Source organism: Pongo pygmaeus, chromosome 2, assembly GCF_028885625.2.
Source record: "Pongo pygmaeus isolate AG05252 chromosome 2, NHGRI_mPonPyg2-v2.0_pri, whole genome shotgun sequence".
Lineage (NCBI taxonomy): Eukaryota > Metazoa > Chordata > Mammalia > Primates > Hominidae > Pongo > Pongo pygmaeus.
The window spans coordinates 55,469,106-55,487,525 of NC_085930.1; the positions used below are offsets into that span (position 1 = coordinate 55,469,106).

Here is an 18,420-nt window from a genome sequence, read left to right on the forward strand (position 1 = left end):
GGTTATCAGGTTACATGTCACCACCCCATAAACCCTCCCTGAGCCGCCACAGCTGGACTAGGAGCCACTCCTCATCTGTTCCAGGAACACAAGTATATTCTTTCCCAGAGCACCTATTCCCCACTGTGTTCACCATAGCTCCGTCAGCTCAGCGAGGATTCAGTAGTGCACGGCGCCTAGTAAATATTCCACAAAAAAACTGTGAGTGTAATTGTTTCTCCCACATTTCTAGACATGTAATATTAACAGATCAAGGAACAGAAGCAAGACAGGGAAAGCAACGTAAAATTCTGATAATCACAATGATTGCTGAAAAAGTCCCCAAATAGGCAGCAAACATTCTAAAAGGGCCACAGTTTGTGAGTCATTTTGTTCTTTTGTAAAGGGTCGGCTTGCGGCAAAAATTAAATGATCTTTGCGTTTGGGCAAGGTCTGGTGCCTCAAAGCTGCCGACTTGATCTGCGGTTGGGGCGAGCGACAGGCAGGGGGCCCGGAGTTAGGAGGGGGTGTGGGAGCCCGCGGAGCACAGGTGAACGGAGGCCGCCTTGCCGGGGCGCCGCTGGCCAGCCCCAAAGGGTTACTTTGGCCTTGGCTGTGGGCCGAATGCGAAGGTGGGGAGGTGGGCGGGGGATGACTCGGCCATTCCTGGGTCCGCCGTGTTAGGCTGAAGGCAAAAGGAAACCAAGGCCTGAGAGTTTTCCAGGAAACGAAAGCGAAAGAGTCAAAGTTAGCGGCCCGGAGTTGGCGCGGTCCGGAGTTGGCGCGGCCCCTGCAGTCCGGCGGAGAGCGGAGCTGAGGATGGCTGTGCCCGGCTCCTTCCCGCTGCTGGTCGAGGGCTCTTGGGGCCCCGACCCCCCGAAGAACTTGAACACCAAGTTGCAGATGTACTTCCAGAGCCCGAAGAGGTCGGGAGGCGGCGAGTGTGAGGTCCGCCAGGATCCCAGGAGCCCATCCCGCTTCCTGGTGCTCTTCTACCCGGAGGACGGTGAGGGGCGCGAGGGGTGGGGTGAGGAGGGGGCACCTCTGCCCTCCCTCCAGGGAAATGGCGGCAGGGCACGCACGGGAGGGGGACCCGCCCGGCTTCGGCGGCTGCTGTAGCGGAGGTCGCCGGGGCGGGGGCGGGGGCGACAGAATGGATTCCGAGCGCACCCGGGGCGCTGCGGTTCCCCGGCGCCCTGCGCTTCCAGGCGCTTAATGGCGCGGCCCGGAGGTGGCGGCGGAACCGCGCAAGTAACTCTTTATCCCTCGATCGTTTTCTGTCTTTCCCTGTCGTGGTGGTGTTATTGTTTGTTGTTGTTGTGGAAGTGAGTCTATCCTCTTATCATCCTTTTCTGTCTTTTCCTGTTGTTATTCTTCTTATATGGGGGAGGAAACTGGTTAAGAAACGTGGCAAGTCACAGAGATTCCTTGTGGTTCTTGGAGATTCCCAGGGGTCCTGGGGTCACTTGGGAGAGGGGCAGAGGCGCTGCCTAAAATCACACGGCCTGAATGTCAACGTAGAGCCGTCACAGCGGCCACATTGGAGGGGCTGTCGATCGACCACAGGTGCCCATTGTCGAGGGCCTGCCGGGGCCTCTTCCCTGAGTCTCTAGTGGCCCTCAGATTGGGAGCAAGGATGATATTCTGAAGTGATTGTGGGTTGGGAGATTTGAGCTTTGGAGGGAAAGTCGGTAAAGTTCCCTCCTTACAGGCCCACCACTACTTGGTGGGCGATGATCTGCTGGTTCAAGGGCCTCCCTGGTCTGCAATGGGAAGCACGTGACCTGCAGCTCCCAGAATGGGCACCTTTTCCACTGGCATCTTACGGTTGATGACCTATCGGGATTTAGTCAACCCCTAATTCCGCTTTCATGTCGCTGGATTTGGAGAAGCATTCGGGCCAGAGGAGAGGCAAGGAAGCTGAGGCTGAGGCCATGCAATTAGAGTGCCCCAGCAGGGATCTGAAACAGAAAAAGAATGGTGCACAGAAGGAAGGAAGGAAGGAAGGGGACAGGAGACATGCTTGGCTCATGGCCCTTATGAAAACAAAATACCGTGTTTTCCTAGGATTAATTTTACCAAGGAGTGCTCAGAAGGGCAACTGTGTGATATTAGTCATTTCTCTTTTGGGTGTCACTTTTCCTTGAGGGTTTTCCCCACTTTGACTTCAGAGGTCAACATCACCATCGATCTGGCACTTAAGGATGCTTCTTTCTTCTTTAGATTCCATTATCCTTAGAAGTAGGTCTCACCTGCAACTAAATCACCTGGAGAGCAGGTTAACCAGGCACCTTCCCAGCTCTGTTTTAGAGATTCAGGTTCAGTGAATGTGGGGTGGGTGGGAAGCGTGTATTTAACCGGCAGCCCAGGTGACCCTGATGTGTTCAAGTTTCAGAATTTCTTTAGTTAATGTTGACAACCCCAAATGAACAAAAAGAGAAATAATTATACAAATTTAAACAGCATGAAAATACAAGTAGTACAAAATATAATTTTGTGATGATAAAATAACTCAATTCTAGCCCTCCAAGCAGAAAAGATTTCAGTCTTCCTGCTGGGCTTCCATCCTTGACCGGCCCCAGCCCACTACTACTCTTCCTCCACCCCCAGGCTCCTCCAGTGGCCCCTCTTGTCTTATCACCCAGCACAGATGACCCAAAACTTATTAAAACTCAAAACCTGCTGGGCATGGTGGCTCACACCTGTAATCCCAGCACTTTGGGAGGCTGAGGTGGGCGGATCACGAGTTGAGGAGATCAAGAGCATCTTTGAGCAACATCGTGAAACCCCGTCTCTACTAAAACACACAAAAAAATTAGCCTAGCATGGTGGTGTGCGCCTGTAGTCCCAGCTACTTGGGAGGCTGAGGCAGGGGAATCGCTTGAACCAGGGAGGCGGAGGTTGCGGTAAGGCGAGATTGCACCACCGCACTCCAGCCTGGCAACAGAGCAAGACTCCATCTAAAAAAAAACAAAAACAAAAACAAAAACAAACAAAAAAGAAACAAACAAAAACAAAACTCGAAACCTAGTACGGTCAGAGTTCTTGGGGGTGGAAAATCCCTAGTCAGTTTGTTTCCTACTTGAGGAACCACTTTCTCAGTAATAAGGGTCAGGAATTTGCTAACAATGAATGACTTAGGCTTGAAGTCCCAGAAATGCATTCTTCTTCTGCAGAGGACACTCTCCACCGTCCATGCCAGGAAGTGGCCTCAACAGGTGCGGGCCCATAGCATAATCTGATTTGATTCATATAAACCATAATAGGCAGATAATAAGAATGAGGCCACCAGCACTTCTCCATATTTATTCGTGTATAGCAAATAGAAACAAATGGGAAGCTGTATCTCACTTTTATATAGTTCACTGGATTTCTGAAAAGTTGACGTAAATTGACATAACATTTTAAACCCTGTTTCAGATGTGTCTATTTTATCATACTTTACCAACATAGTTTGGTTCCTTGTGGTAAGAACCATCTTCTCCTTAAATAAAATTAAATGTTGATGATCTAAGGTTGGTGCAGGTGGAAGACTGTCCACTTGGGTAAAGGAGGCTGGACATCAGAGTTTCAGCTCTTTTTCCTCCCAGATTGACTTTCTCCTTTTTGGAGATCATATACCCATATTACTACCAACTGTTCTCCTGAAATACTTGTGCCCATAAGTATTACCCACAATCTGAGAACAGACTGGCACATTTAGATGCCTAGACAGGACTTTATCAAATTCTAGGGAATAAGAAAAGGACTGTAACACAGAGGTCCATGACTCTAAATAACTTGACTTACAAAATGTAGCTTGTTGTCGGGCTGCAGGGGTTCTATCCAGTCCTCAATCCCCACCTTGGTTTAGTAAAGCCCTTCAGGAGTTTGTGTGGAAACATCTGCCCTCCTCATAAAGAGTGAGATTAGAAGCTGGCGTTCCTTCTGAGGTTGTTTCTGAGGCCTGTTTCTGAGTTGGCATCCAGTTAAGACCCCACTTCCTCCACCCCCTTCACAGAGGGTTGAGGTGGGAAAGCTATCATGCTCCTATTCATGAAAGATACTGACCTACATCCTTGGCTTCATTAGGCCAGCCATATTAGAACACAGCATGGTGACCCAACATTCATGCTAGAGCTACACCTGTGACCCGTAGGGCACTCTCAAAAACTCCCTTTTTCCCTGACCTCTTTGTACCATCTGACTATGTTGATCATGCCTCCTGCTTGAAACTCACTTCTTCCCCGTTCTTCATGGACTGAGATATGCTGATTTTCTTTATATCTCTCTGGCTGCTGCTTTTTATAATTGTAACTCACATCTGCATAGTTCTTGAGGATGTTACAGTGTGCATTCATGGACACCACTTTAAGTGAGGAAACTGAGAGTTGAGAGAAGTTAAGGTATTCACTCAGCTATTTGTGGCAGAGTTGGAATTCAAATCCAGATCTTTGGACTCTATGTCCACTGTTCAGTTGTTTCACTACAGCCAAGCTGCCTGATATGCTAATCTATTAATTTGTTTATTTATTTTTTTGCAAAAATCTCTCCCTTCTTTTATACTCCTTTTACTATCAGATGTGAGACCTGTTTCTAACTAGGCTCCTGCTTATAGCCACCTAGCCACTTTCCTAAAATGTGACTTTCATTATGGCATGTCCCAGTACCCAATCTTCACTGGCTCCCATTGAAGGATGCTTTAATTTAATTCACTTCAATATAGAATAAATATTGCTCCCTTTTGAGTACCTCCTGAGTGTCAGGTCCTGTACCAAGTTCTTTATAATGTTTCTTCAATTTAATACATGTGGCACTCATACAAAACAATCTCCATTAACCTTACCAATAGACAAGAAAACTGAGGCTTTGTAAGTATGGCTTATTAGGGAACATGCTCAATATGAAAAAGTCAGTTTAAGGATGAAATTCAAATCCATGTTTGCTTGCTAAACTTTTCCTCTTTTACTTCACATATAGCCTCTCTTGAGAAACCGACCAAGCCATTGATTGATGGTAATGCAGCCCACGGAAATCACAGAATAATTTTGTGAATAAAGATTGCTTGCCATTTGTCTTTTTTTCCCCCCTTTGGACATTTCAGTTCGGCAGAAGGTTCTGGAGAGAAAAAATCATGAGTTAGTATGGCAAGGAAAAGGAACATTCAAGTTAACTGTCCAGTTACCTGCAACCCCAGATGAAATCCATCATGTCTTTGAAGAGGAAATTCTAACAAGGGCAAGTAAACTTTAGGCATGAATAAAAGGGATTTAGGTCTCCCAAGGTGTGTGAGATGGGAATCACCATGAGGAAAACGTAGTGGAAAGAAAAGTATGAAGCAAACTGCAGTGAGAAAAGCAGATTGCAAATGTAGGGGGAGTGAGGACAGTGGTAGGGTAGGGTAGTATGGGATAAAGTAGGAGGGGTACTTTTTTTTTTTTTTTTTGAGACGGAGTCTTGCTCTGTCGCCCAGGCTGGAGTACAGTGGTATGATCTCGGCTGACTGCAACCTCCGCCTCCTGGGTTCAAGCAATTCTTCTGCCTTAGCCTCCTGAGTAGCTGTGACTACAGGCATATGCCACTATGCCCAGATAATTTTTGTATTTTTAGTAGAGACGGGGTTTCACCATATTGGCCAGGCTGGTATCAAACTCCTGACCTCATGATCTGCCCACCTAGGCCTCCCAAAGTGCTGGGATTACAGGCATGAGCCCCCCCACCCTGCTGGGGGTACTTTTTATGTGATTTTAGACACATTTGGAAAAGCCAAGATTTGGGGGTTATAATAATGGTGGTTTTGGATGTAAAATTTAGGGTCTGTGTCTCCAGAGTTCTTTATAACCTGTAACCTGTTATATTTGTTTTATTTTCTATGTCATTTTGAGGAGACAGCAATCTATACTACCTGTATTAAGTATTACCCCAATTGTAAAATAGTAACAATATGTAACAATAATGATCCAACAACAGATTGTAGGATTATTGTGAGGGTTGAACAAGATGATCTGTATAAAGCACATGGCACAGTTCTTGTTATATATAATAAACACTCAGTAAATGTTTTATTTTTGTTTGTTTTATTTATTTCTTTTTTAGAGGCAGGGTCTCACTCTGTTGCCCAGGCTGGAGTGCAGTGGCATGATCATGGCTCACTGCCTCCTTGACCTCCTGGGCTTAGGTAATCCTCCTACCTCAGCCTTCCCAGTAGCTGGGACTGTAGACACATGCCACCACATCTGGCTAATTTTTTGTATTTTTTGTAGAGTCAGGGTTTTACCATGTTGCCTAGGCTGCTCTTGAACTGCTGGGCTCATGTGATCCACTTGCCTTGGCCTCCCAAAGTGCTGGGATTACAGGTGTGAGCCACCACACCCGTCCTTAATTTAATTATCTTTTTAAGAGACAGTGCCTTCATCTGTATCCCAGGCTGGAGTGCAGTGGCACCACCATAGCTCACTGTAACCTTGAACTCCTGGTCTCAAGTGATCCTCCTGCCTCAGCCTCCCAAGTAGCTGGGACTACAGGCATGCATCACTATGCCTGGCTAATTTTTTTTCCTAATTTTTTTTTGGTAGAGATGGGGTCTCACTATGTTGCCCAGGCTGGCCTTGAACTCCTGGCCTCAAGCGATCCTCCCACATTGGCCTCCAAAATGCTGAAATTACAGGTGTGAGCCACCAAGTCCAGCCTCAATAAATATTAAACAAGGGAAAAATTATGAGCTAAGATGTTTCTCTGATGTAGGATGTACCTCATATTCCCAAACGCTTGGTGTTAATTGAGGCTTCTGTTATTTGTGTCTCATCTTCATTGGTGATTTTTGTGACTTGCAAGTGAATATGCCACTATGTATGGCCCCAGATGTATTCAAGAGCACCCTTATCAGACCTTTTCATTATTGTTTCTATTTACCCTCTATCTCCAGGCTGGTCCCAGGGACATTTTCTTACATAAATAAATTGTTAATCATGTATTAATGCTACTTTATTGTTTGTGTTTCAGGAATCCAAGACCAAAGAAGGTGTTAAAGAACCAGGTAAAATCTCAGTTGACATGACTCTGACATTCACCAAGCTGTTCTGCATTTATTAAAGGCAGCACTTGAGGGAGTCAGCCCGCTCTTCTTGACTTCCACAATGCAGGGTGTGCTCCGCTGGGAGCTGCCTTGGACTGCATCATCTTCATATTCTGAGCCAGCTGTGCAGAGGGTGGCTTTTAGGGCTCAGGTCATAATGATTGGAACTGCTCTTTCTGGGGACTGGGAGACACCTTGTAATAGAGGGAAGGGCAAAGAAGTGCCAGAGAGCTGGTGATGAGCTGACCTTTACTTTCCACTTGTGCTGAGCCAGCCATGGAGAAGCAAGGACACGATATGTCCAAGGGAGTCACATGTGGCTTAGTCGATGAGCACTGCTTCCTGAGCACTGGGTGTGAGGGTGCTGTGCTCTGAAGCCAAAACAGGAAGTTGTGACTCCTCTGTGAACACAAGCTTTTGAGCATTGGTGCAGGATTGGATTGGAGGATTGCAGTCCTCCAAAAGACAGCAGCTACAGCAGCTCTTCTGATCTCATCTGCTCTAGGAAACAGCCAGCGACCAATTAGCTGTTGTGGACTCCAATGCTCAACTAGCATCTGGGCATTGAGCTGTCATGCCACTTGACATTTACTAAAGAAGCAACTAGTTTTCATAGCTAAGCATGCTATTATAAAGGGTAGGAAGTGAACTACGCTGAATGAACCGAGCCAGAGAGATAAAGTGATACATATACCCAAACCTTAAGGAAAATGAACAATGTATAATCATTGTCCTCTAATATTGAAATTATCTTGAGAACATGTAGTTTTCTGCAACTTTCTCTTTTGGAAAATGGCACTAGAGCGAGAGCTGCCTTTATTTGGCAAAAAGATTGGATAGGGATATATGGCTTATTTTTATCTAATATGGATGTCCTGTTAAAACTGTAGAATTTAGTATGCATGGATTTCTTAGGCAGCTCAGGAGTTTTATGAAATAGGATTTTTTTTGGTCTCTTTAGAGTAATTCTTGCTTTCCATTCCTCACTTGTGGAACTGGCTCCCCCAGCTCCCAGTGTTTGTTGTTGGGATCTCCTAAATCCTTATCTTTTTCTTGGAAGATGCCAAAGTGCTATACTCTCAAGCTCAACTTCAGACTAGGAAGTGGTTTTATATGTGCGTATTTATTCTTGCTCTATAGCCCTAGATCTAAAATTTAATCACATCTATGTTTCTTATGACTTCATAGATTTTTACCTTAACTCTGTCTTAACTGACATGTTAGCACTGTTTTAAATTTGCTTAAAACTCCCAAATGTATTCCCACCGAAAGCCCCAGTCCCCTTCCACCAGTAGACTTTTCATTGTCCTGGGGATTTTAGGCCTATTTTCTAACCTGTTTTTACCTGACCTGGACTCTAAGGATAGTAGCCAGCTAGGAAGTTGGGTTGTCTACACCAGATACTTAAGTTGGCTCCTTTAAGGGAAGCAGAGGTTCTTTGCTGAATGGTTACTCCACACTGATCCCTGACAATGGCCCTAAGGCTGGGACTCTTGAAATTAATTGGAATGGGGTAGACAGTTTCAGAACTGAGCAAAATGTGGGTGGAGAATAGGTACTGACTGGATTCTGTTTCTCAGGGATGGGGAACATATTCTCCGGACAATGAACCACAACCAACGCCACCAACCAATACTCATCATTAATAATTACAACAGCCCTGGTGCAGATGACACTGCACCATGAATGCACTAAGCATGCCCGAAACCTCATGCAAAAAGTTTAAAACTGAGGCATCTGCAGGAGCTGACAGGGCAGGGAAAGGCACACACACACCAATATCAGGTGAAGTCAGCACTGAGCTAGTGTCCTGTTCCAGGATAAGCTTAGTTGGGCTGGGTCTGAAAGGTGGAAACCAGCACTTGGAAGGTCCTGGAGAAGAGACAAGGGCAAGAGCAGAGAAATACTGCTTACCTGTGGTCGGAAATTCTGGTGTTTTCAAATCCATATCCCCAGCCTGGACTCCTCTCTCAATTCCAGAACTTCTGTCTGACCTTCCTGTTCAGAAGTATATTAGAGCCAACATGCCTGAAGCCACATGTGTCATCTTCCTCCCCAAGCAAGGGCCCTTTCTGGCTTCCTCATTTCTCTTAAAGTACACAATCAGTCTGCTGGTCACCTACTAGACATTTCACGCATCACTCCTTTCACATCTGCTGATCATAGAGACCTATTTATTTTATTTTATTGTTTTTGGAGAGAGGGTTTCACTCTGTTGCTCAGGCTGTCTTGGCTCACTGAAGCCTCAACCTCCCTGGCTCAAGCAATCCTCCCACAGCAGCCTCCTAAGTAGCTGGGGCTATTATAACATGCACTACCATGCCCAGCCAATTTTTAACATTTTTTGTGGAGTCATGGTCTCACTATGTTACCCAGGCTGGTCTTGAACTCCTGGCCCCAAGTGAACCTCCTGCCTTGGCCTCCCAGAGTGCTGAGATTACAGGCATGAGCCACTGCACCCAGTCTCATTTTCTTTTAAAGTTTTCCTTATCCATCCTTCTCTCACCACAGGCCCTTTCTTTTTACCTCACAAGTTCAGCATGGCAGGATCTCCCTGCCTGCTCTGTCTGTGTCTGCCACCCTTCTCCTTAAACCTGACCAGCCCTTTGCACTATTGCTAAATAGCCTGCCATCCTTTTCATGGAAACCTTTCATGACTCACCCTTACCACAAGCTGGGAGATAAAGTCCAGACCACCTTCTGGATCTAGTCTGCTTTTCTGGCCTCATTTTCTTCATTCTGCACAAATGTGCTCCTTTTGAGCCACATCAGTCAAATCACTGTTTTCTAAATTGTCTGATGCAGTTGCAGCACTCCGCCTGTGCTTCTGTTGCTCACAATTCCCTCTATCCCACTTTTCTCTACCCAATTCCACATACCCTTCAAGACCTGCTGAACTTCCTCCTCTTCTCTCAAGTCTTTCCATGCCAGCCCAGCCCTTTTATCTCTTTCTGGGACTCTTGGCCTGATTGTTAATACTCTTTTTTGGTCAATTAAGCCTTTCTTGTGGTGAGGCATCTAATATTGATGGGATTATAAAACTATATTGCTGGAAAGATTCTTTCAGTCCAGTTCACTTAGTCCTATACCCTCATTTTATGATTAAGAGACATGCCCAAGGTCACATGGCTAAAGAGTGGCAGCAGGGATTAAACACATATAGCCTCCTCCCTAGCCCAGCAGTCATTGTGATTTGTCATACCTGTCTCACTTAGTGCTAATTTATGTAGTTGCTTTATGTTTGAGCTATTTTTTTTTAAATTTAGCATGAGTGTGTGTGCATGGCATGATAGCCAGCACACAACAGAGTGGTCTAACTGTTGTAACAAACAACCTCCCAAATCAGTAACCTAACACAACACGTTTGTTTGTTTATTTATTTATTTATTTTTTCTGAGACGGAATCGCCCAGGCTGGAGTGCAGTGGTACAATCTCGGCTCACTGCAACCTCCGCCTCCCAGCTTCAAGCGATTCTCCTGCCTCAGCCTCCTGAGTAGCTGGGATTAGAGGCATGTGTCGCCACGCTCGGCTAATTTTTGTATTTTTGGTAGAGACAGGGTTTCACCACGTTGGCCAGGCTAGTCTCGAACTCCTGACGTCAAGTGATCCGCCTGCCTCGTTCTCCCAAAGTACTGGGATTACAGGCGTGAGCCACTGCGCCTGGCCACAACACAAGTTTATTTCTCCTTCGCATCACAGTTCAGTGTAGTTGGCAGCTGTGGTGGTGGGAGTGTCAGTCGCTTCATGTGGTCATTCAGGGACCCAGGCTCCTTCCACCCTTTGACACCATTATCTTTAAATGTGGTTTCCAAGGTCACTGCAAGGGAGAGTGGGGTTTCATATTAAGGATATTTATATTGGCCAGGCCTGAGGGTGGAATTCACTTCCACCCATATTCCATTAACTGCAGGGACACTACTGTTGAAACTGAACTGCAGGAAACTTGAGAAATATTGTCCAGGAAGTAAGCAAAATGGATTTGGTGCACACAGAGCATTTTATGCGGCCACTACGAACATTTACACGTCATTTTTCTCATATACCTCCATTAGAAAATCTGTAAATTTCTTATCTAATTTTTTTTATATTCTTACTTCTCCTTACATCCAGAGTCTTGAACACGATAAGAGTCCCCATTGAATAATTGTCCACAGAATGCCTAAAGATCAGATCGTACCCACCATGCTTCAGTGGACAAGCATACAGTGAGACTGACCTCGTGTGTATGTGTAACTCATTTTTACGGTCAACAGTGGAGAGGAATGAGTCAGCTGGGTGATTGCCATTCAGTGGGCTTTGTATGCAGCAGCCCTTGGCCATTTCACTTTCTGTGTGTATTCCTTAATCATTTGCTGTAGGGATCCTTTTTTCTTTTCAGTGATGGGAACTTAACTATTTTTCAGAGTATAATGTGTTAGGTGATACCCATGTTTGGGCATCATCAGATAGTCTTGCTTTCTTCCAGTGACCCAAGCAGTAAATCTCCAATTCAGCAAACATTTACTGAGCCTCGATTATATACCATATGCCAGCAACACAAGGATGAATAAACATGTGTCTTGCTTTTGAGAAGCTTTGTTGAATAATTTTAGTCTGGTGCTGTGCTAGATATAGATATCAAGTGCTAGGAAATATAAGGCAGGTTCCTCAAAAAGGCCAGGCAGAAAAGGGTATAATAAAATTAAACTTCAGTTATGTATAATTTTAATATAAAATTCACATATAAAAATAGTCCTATAATGTAAATTGTTCTATAAATGACTATTTACTTAGCTAAGTAATGTGAATATTTTTTCTTATCACTAATAATTTTGGACAAATTTTTAAAATTCATTTCCACAGAGGTTAATATATGTACCCACCAGCAATAAATGAAAATATTTTTATCCCTATAATGCCTATAATCTTGAAAATACAGACCTATTTTGTCAAAATGAAAATTTAAAAATATGAACTTTAATAATAGGCAATTACATGTTACATGTTGTTTTTATTTAAATAAAGCCAAAAGCCATCCAAGGTCTGTTATTCTGTGAGTTAGCCAAGAGATTGGCAAGGAAAGAGGGCAGTGCCTTGTGATAAGTTACTTTGCTAAGACCATGGTAGATAAGTATAACATCTTGTACCTCTTTTGTCTTCCTAAAATCAGATGTGTCAGAAGAATTGGATACAAAACTCCCTCTTGATGGTGGATCAGACAAAATGGAAGATATCCCAGAGGAATGTGAAAATATTTCCTCTTTGGTGGCATTTGAAAACCTCAAGGCAAATGTGACTGACATAATGCTAATCTTGTTAGTGGAGAACATAAGTGGCCTGTCTAATGATGACTTTCAAGTGGAAATAATAAGAGATTTTGATGTTGCTGTTGTTACCTTTCAAAAGCACATAGGTAAGATGAAGTGACACTTCCTCTGCCTGTCTTCTTTGCACCACATCATGGGACTTGAGATACCTCTTAGGGGGACATCTCTGAAAGTTTGACTCTTTCTAGTAGCTACTAAGAGAGGTTTCCAAGTTAATATAGTTTTTTTTTTATTTTGAAAGAGAAGCATATTCATATTGAAACCAAATTCTGTATTTTTAGTAGAATTAACTTTATTGCAGGAGTGCCCAAGTGTGTGTGTGTGACTGAGAGAGAGAGAGAGACAGGCAAAGAGGGTAAGAGAGTGCGTGAACACAGCAAAATAGACATCTAAAGTCCCAGTGATTCCAAGTAAAGGAGTCGGCTTTTTCACATGTGTTATCTCACTGGGTGAAGTAAATATTTGTATTACCAAACTGGACTTCATGGAAGGTAATGATAACACACTCTCATAGAGTGCTTACTATATAAGCCAAGTGCTATGCCAGCCTCTTTACATGTATTAATTTATTTGTCCTTTTCAAAACCTTATGAGATTATTATTATTGATCCCCATGTTACAGTTGGGGAGACAAAACACAAAGATGCGAATGCATGGACGAACTGGGTTTGAACCCAGGCAGCCTATCTCTACACCTGTCCTCTTACCACTTTACCTGATATTTCCTTAGCACTTTCATGGTCATTCACATATGTAGGTATGAGTAAGTGCGTGTGATGCAGAAAATGAGTGCTCTTTAAGGTAATTGTCAGGAATCCGTAGACAATCTCTGAGATTGGGAAGAGAGCTGTCACCACCCAAAACAAGTACATTTTCCAATTCTAAGCCTTCACTATTCCATGGCCATGGCAGTGGAGTGGTTAAGAGCACAGGTCATGGAGTCAAAATTCCAGCTCTGCCATTTACCTAGTTACATGAGGTTGGCCAAGTTATTATCCTCCCTATGCCTCACTTTCCTCATCTATAAAATGGCACAATAATACCTACCTAATATAGTTTTTGTAAAGATTGAATGAGATAATGTTTGAAAAGTACTTAACATAGGGCCAGGTGTAGTGGCTCACACCTGTAATTCTAGCACTTTGGGAGGCCAAGGCGGATGGATTGCCTGAGTCCAGGAGTTTGAGAGCAGCCTGGGCAACATGGTGAAACTCCATCTCTACAAAAAAATACAAAAATTAGCCAGGCATGGTGGCACACACCCGTCCTCCCAGCTACTCAGGAGGCTGAGGTGGGAGGATCACTTGAACTTGGGAGGCAGAGATTGTAGTGAGCCAAGATCATGCCACTGCACTCCAGCCTGGGTGACAGAGTGAGACCCTGTGTCTGAAAAAAAAAAAGAAAAGGAAAAGAAAAGAAAAGTTCTTAACAACTTAACGTAGTACCTGAGACATAGTAATGACTCAAAGGGAGCTATTCTTATTTCAAATTTATTAGTTTCTTACAAAGGAAAAACTAAATGGACTTGCTTTCATTCATCGATCAGAATCTTGAATGCTTAATATGTGCCAGGCACTGGTCTAGGTGCTGTGGGCACAGAGATGAATAATCAGGTTCCTGCCCTTGAGAAACTCGTAGCCTGGGGTCAGGGAGGAAGCCCATATGTAAACAAATAAAGAAGGTCCAAGAGAAGAAGCTGTCTCTAAGCTGTGAACAAAAAGCTGTGGGAAATGGGAGGAAAGGGACCCAAACAAGGTGGGTTGGTCTTGCTTCTGTAAAGTTTATATTCCAGTAGTACCACTTGATAATGTCCAGAATATATTCCATCTGCTTGATATAGCTCTTTCCCTATCCATCTGGTAAACCCGTCTTCATTGTTCAAAACCCAGATCAGAGCCACTTACTCTGGGAATCATTGTCTGATTCCCAGTATTAGTCTTCCCACCTCATTTGATCCCACAATAGGCAATTTATTTGCTCTCAAGACTTGCTCCCGCATGGATGATGCACTGGCAAAGATTTGTTATATTTATTTCTGTATCCTCAGATCCTAGCACAGTGCCTGCCACATCTTGGGCCCACCATCAATACTTATTGTTATTATTATTATTATTATTATTATTTTAAGATAGAGTCTTGCTCTGTCGCCCAGGCTGGAATGCAATGCAGTGGCGTGATCTCAGCTCACTACAACCTCTGCCTCCCAGGTTCAAGTGATTCTCCTGCCTCAACTTCCTGGGTAGCTGGGACTACAGGCGCGCACAACCATGCCTGGCTAATTTTCGTATTTTTAGTAGAGTTGGAGTTTCACTATGTTGGCCAGGCTTTTCTCGAACTCCTGATCTCAGGTGATCCACCTGCCGTGGCTTCCCAGAGGGCTTAGATTACAGGCATGAGCCACCATGCCTGGCCAATACTTATTATTAAAGAGACAATTGAGTTGAGTCCTGAAAGATGAATAGGATCAAGATAAAAACTGGAGAAGAGCATTCCAAATGCAGGAAATTGTATACACAAAGACCCTTTCAAGGAGAAGGGGGTTTACAAAAATAATGACTAGTTTTTGTGGCAACATGGAAAATATAATGAATGGCAGGAAATAACCAAAGGTGATGCTTGGAAATTAGTTTCGAGTCACATCGCCAAGGGCATTGTACACCTGGCTGAGGAGTGTCAACACTCATACCTGCAGGTAATGGGGAGCCATTGAAGGGCTTGAGAAAAGGGTGAAATGAGATTTGTAGGGAAAGCCCTCAGGAGGTTTGGTGAGGGCTGGGGCAGGAAGTGGGGACACAGCTCAGTGGCAGCAATCCGAGTAAGACATTCGTGTGTGTGTTGCTCAGCGACTGGGAGTTTTAGGTATGTAAATTCTCATGTAGGTATTAAAATCTTGTGTCTAAAAATGGAGTGCTTAGCTCTTCCTTTTATCTCAATTAGTAGCCAGACATTTTCTTCTATACAACATAAAGATATAATAAAAATTTACTGATTTTCTTTCTTTTTTTTTTTGATTTGTAGATACTATAAGATTTGTTGATGATTGTACCAAGCACCATTCAATTAAACAACTTCAGCTTTCTCCAAGACTTCTGGAAGGGACAAACACAGTCAGGGTTGAAAACCTGCCACCTGGTGCTGATGACTACAGTTTAAAACTTTTCTTTGAAAATCCCTATAATGGAGGGGGAAGAGTTGCCAATGTTGAATTTTTTCCTGAAGAGAGTTCAGCTCTGATTGAATTTTTTGACAGAAAAGGTAATATTTATTAACCTGTCATACTTGGCATAATCTAGGCCATTTTTAGCAGAGCTTAACAGTTACAAATTTAGTTCTGATGTGTTTTATTTGTTTATTTATGTATTTCTTTGGGAATTGAATAAATAATCCTGTTCATCTGGGATATGATGCTTAATAAGGCCAGTGATTCAGACTTTAGAGAAGCAACATCAAGTTTTTGAAATATATAAGTAGGTTCTTTCATGAGTCTCTACCTATGATGGGCTGAAAAATATATTCTTGGGATCTTTGAAATAATATATTAAAAAGGAGATGATCTGTGTTTTAGCCACACACTTGATAGAAACTCTCAAAGTAATTACAACAAGGTTAGGTAAAGAAATACTCAGCAACTCATAGAGTTCCTGTAAAGTACCACTACTTCTTTCACCTATTGTATCATCATTCAAAAATGGACAGAAGTGGTTTCACATGACCAGTGGATGCCTGCTGGACTATTGTTTGGAGTGACCCTGTGAAACCCATGTCTAGCTGAACCTTAGAGAAACACTTCTGAGTGTTTTGTGACATAGACTGCCAGTTCTCTGAGGCATATGCAAGGTCAGCTTGGAGGTTCCACTTGTGTTCAGAGGTCAAGGCTGAGCAGAAGGAATTAGGGGGCCAGGCTTCTTAGGAAAAGAAGGAAAATTGTGCCTGGGATTAATCAGGGTGGGGCATGACATAGGATAATGTGGTATGCCACCCACTTGAGAGAAATTGTTTCAACAGGGTACTTGAAGGAACCTCCCTTTTCCCAACTCAGTTTTCATGCATTGGGAAAACTGGATGAAAGTATGGTTTGAATTAAAATGGAATGAAAGACCTACTATTCCTTGGGCAAAGGGACCAAGAGGAGCTTCTGTCACATATTCAAATCTCCCTCTGCCTGGTCTTGGGCCCAGGGAGAGAGAGGGGTGCATAAAATCCTCTACCCTAGAAATTAACCTCCCAGTTTGTGGTGAGAGTTGATAGTTTCAGGGCTTTCAAACATCTTGAGGGCATGGGGCTGTTGGGTTTGTCCTCAGAAGGGCTATTCTGCACATACACAACTAATGTTAAGTGCTATTTAATTAAGGTTTATTTTCTGCCAGAGCTATTCATGTAAACTCTATGAGGCACTCTCAAAGGTTCCCTTTCGCTCTGATCTCTTTGCACCATCTAACTTTTTTGACCACACCTCCTCCTCCAAACTCACTCATTCTCTGTCCTCCACCATCTGTGATTTACTGACTTTCTTTTTTGTTCTCTAGCTTCTCCTTTTTCTTTTTTTTATTTTCATTTTATTATTTATTTATTTTGAGACAGGGTCTCACTGTCGCTCAGGCTGAAGTGCAGTGGCATGATCATGGCTCACTGCAGCGTCAGCCTCCCCAGGCTCAGGTGATCCTTCCACCTCAGCCTCCAGAGTAGCTGGGACTACAGGTGCATGCCACCATACCCAGCTAATATATTGTATTTTTAGTAGAGATGGGGTTTTGCCATGTTTCCCAGGCTGGTCTTGAACTCCTGGGCTCAAGAAATACTCCCTCCTTTGCCTCCTAAAGTGCTGGGATTATAGGCGTGAGTCACTGCACCCAGCTTAGCTTCTCCTTCTTTTAATTTTAACTTGCATTTGCATAGCTTCGCAGGGTATTACCAAGTGCATTCAGACAGTCTTATGGGCATCTTGATTGTTATGATCCCTGTTTTACACATGAGGAAACTGAAGCACAGAGAGGTCCAATAACTTGCCCAAGATTACACAGCTAGTGAATGACATAGTCAGGATTTGAACTTGGGTATTCTGGTCCCATAACATATACCCTAACTTCTCTCCTTTTTCCAAATCTCCTGTTCACCTATAACGTTAATTTTTCCTATAGAATATTTCAGCATTCACAATGGGTTGCCAGTGATGAGGCAGATGGTAGATAGAGCTTGGTTTAAGAGAGAATTTATTGCACAATATTGTGTTTTATGTAGATTTCTTGAGAGGAAAAAATTAGGCATTTTACTGTAAAATTATTTGGTTCAACTTCACAAAATCTGACTTATTTCTTAAGGAAGGGAATTTTCATTGAACACCTATGTCTGTAAGATCTTTTGCTGTTTTTTCTGCTACAGTATCTCACAATCCCATTAATACTCTGCACAGTTAGATAAACTTTGTCCTTACAGACAAGAAAAGCAGGATGGAGACTTTAAGACATATTAAGGTGACATCTGTGATGGTTCTTGAGTCAGACAGACCTGAGTTTGATTCCTGGCTTTGGTGCTTACTAGCTTTGTAATCTTGGCCGAGTTATTTTAACCCACCTAAGCCTCTGTGTTCTTATCTGTAAAATGGGGCTCACATTACTGCTTACTTAGAGGAATGCTGTGAGGTTGAAATGAAATAATACCAGCAAAGAGCTTGGTACCTGATGGTGCTCAATATGTTTGTAATCATAAATATTGCCCAGGCTCAGGGCTGCCACAGGGCCATGTTGGGAAGTTGAAGCTATATGTTTGGGCCCCTGAAGGCCACTGTCTTTCCCTCATGCTTGATACCAGCTCTAGGACCCAATCACACACAAGGTGAAGTTATTTTTAACATTTTTCCACAAAGGTTGCTCTTTTAACCCAAGTTGTTATTGGAGCACATTCTGATTCCATTTCTGCAGATGCTCTGTCTAATAACTTACACAAAATGAGGAGGGGCTTGGAAGAGAACAGCACGGGCATGCACACACATGCACACACACCCAGTGAAGTAGAAAAGGGAGACTGCAGCAGGGCCGGGAGGAGGTGTGGTTCTTACTGAATCATAGTCTGTGGGGCTGGGC

General features: G+C 43.6%; 1 protein-coding gene across 2 annotated transcripts in view; it reads left to right on the forward strand.

The window, feature by feature from the left end:
- The first annotated feature begins 456 nt into the window (after nucleotides 1-456).
- Nucleotides 457-18,420, forward strand: part of PARP14 (poly(ADP-ribose) polymerase family member 14) — a 51,908-nt gene continuing 33,944 nt past the window's right edge. Inside the window, exons 1-5 of one of the 2 annotated variants that reach the window (XM_054482084.2) lie at nucleotides 457-985; nucleotides 5,063-5,196; nucleotides 6,961-6,994; nucleotides 12,184-12,426; nucleotides 15,359-15,595. In XM_054482084.2, the coding sequence (XP_054338059.1) occupies nucleotides 799-985; nucleotides 5,063-5,196; nucleotides 6,961-6,994; nucleotides 12,184-12,426; nucleotides 15,359-15,595 (835 nt within the window). In that variant the 5' untranslated portion in view covers nucleotides 457-798. The remainder of the gene's footprint in view (nucleotides 986-5,062; nucleotides 5,197-6,960; nucleotides 6,995-12,183; nucleotides 12,427-15,358; nucleotides 15,596-18,420) is intronic. The other variant, XM_063661668.1, reaches the window with a different exon arrangement.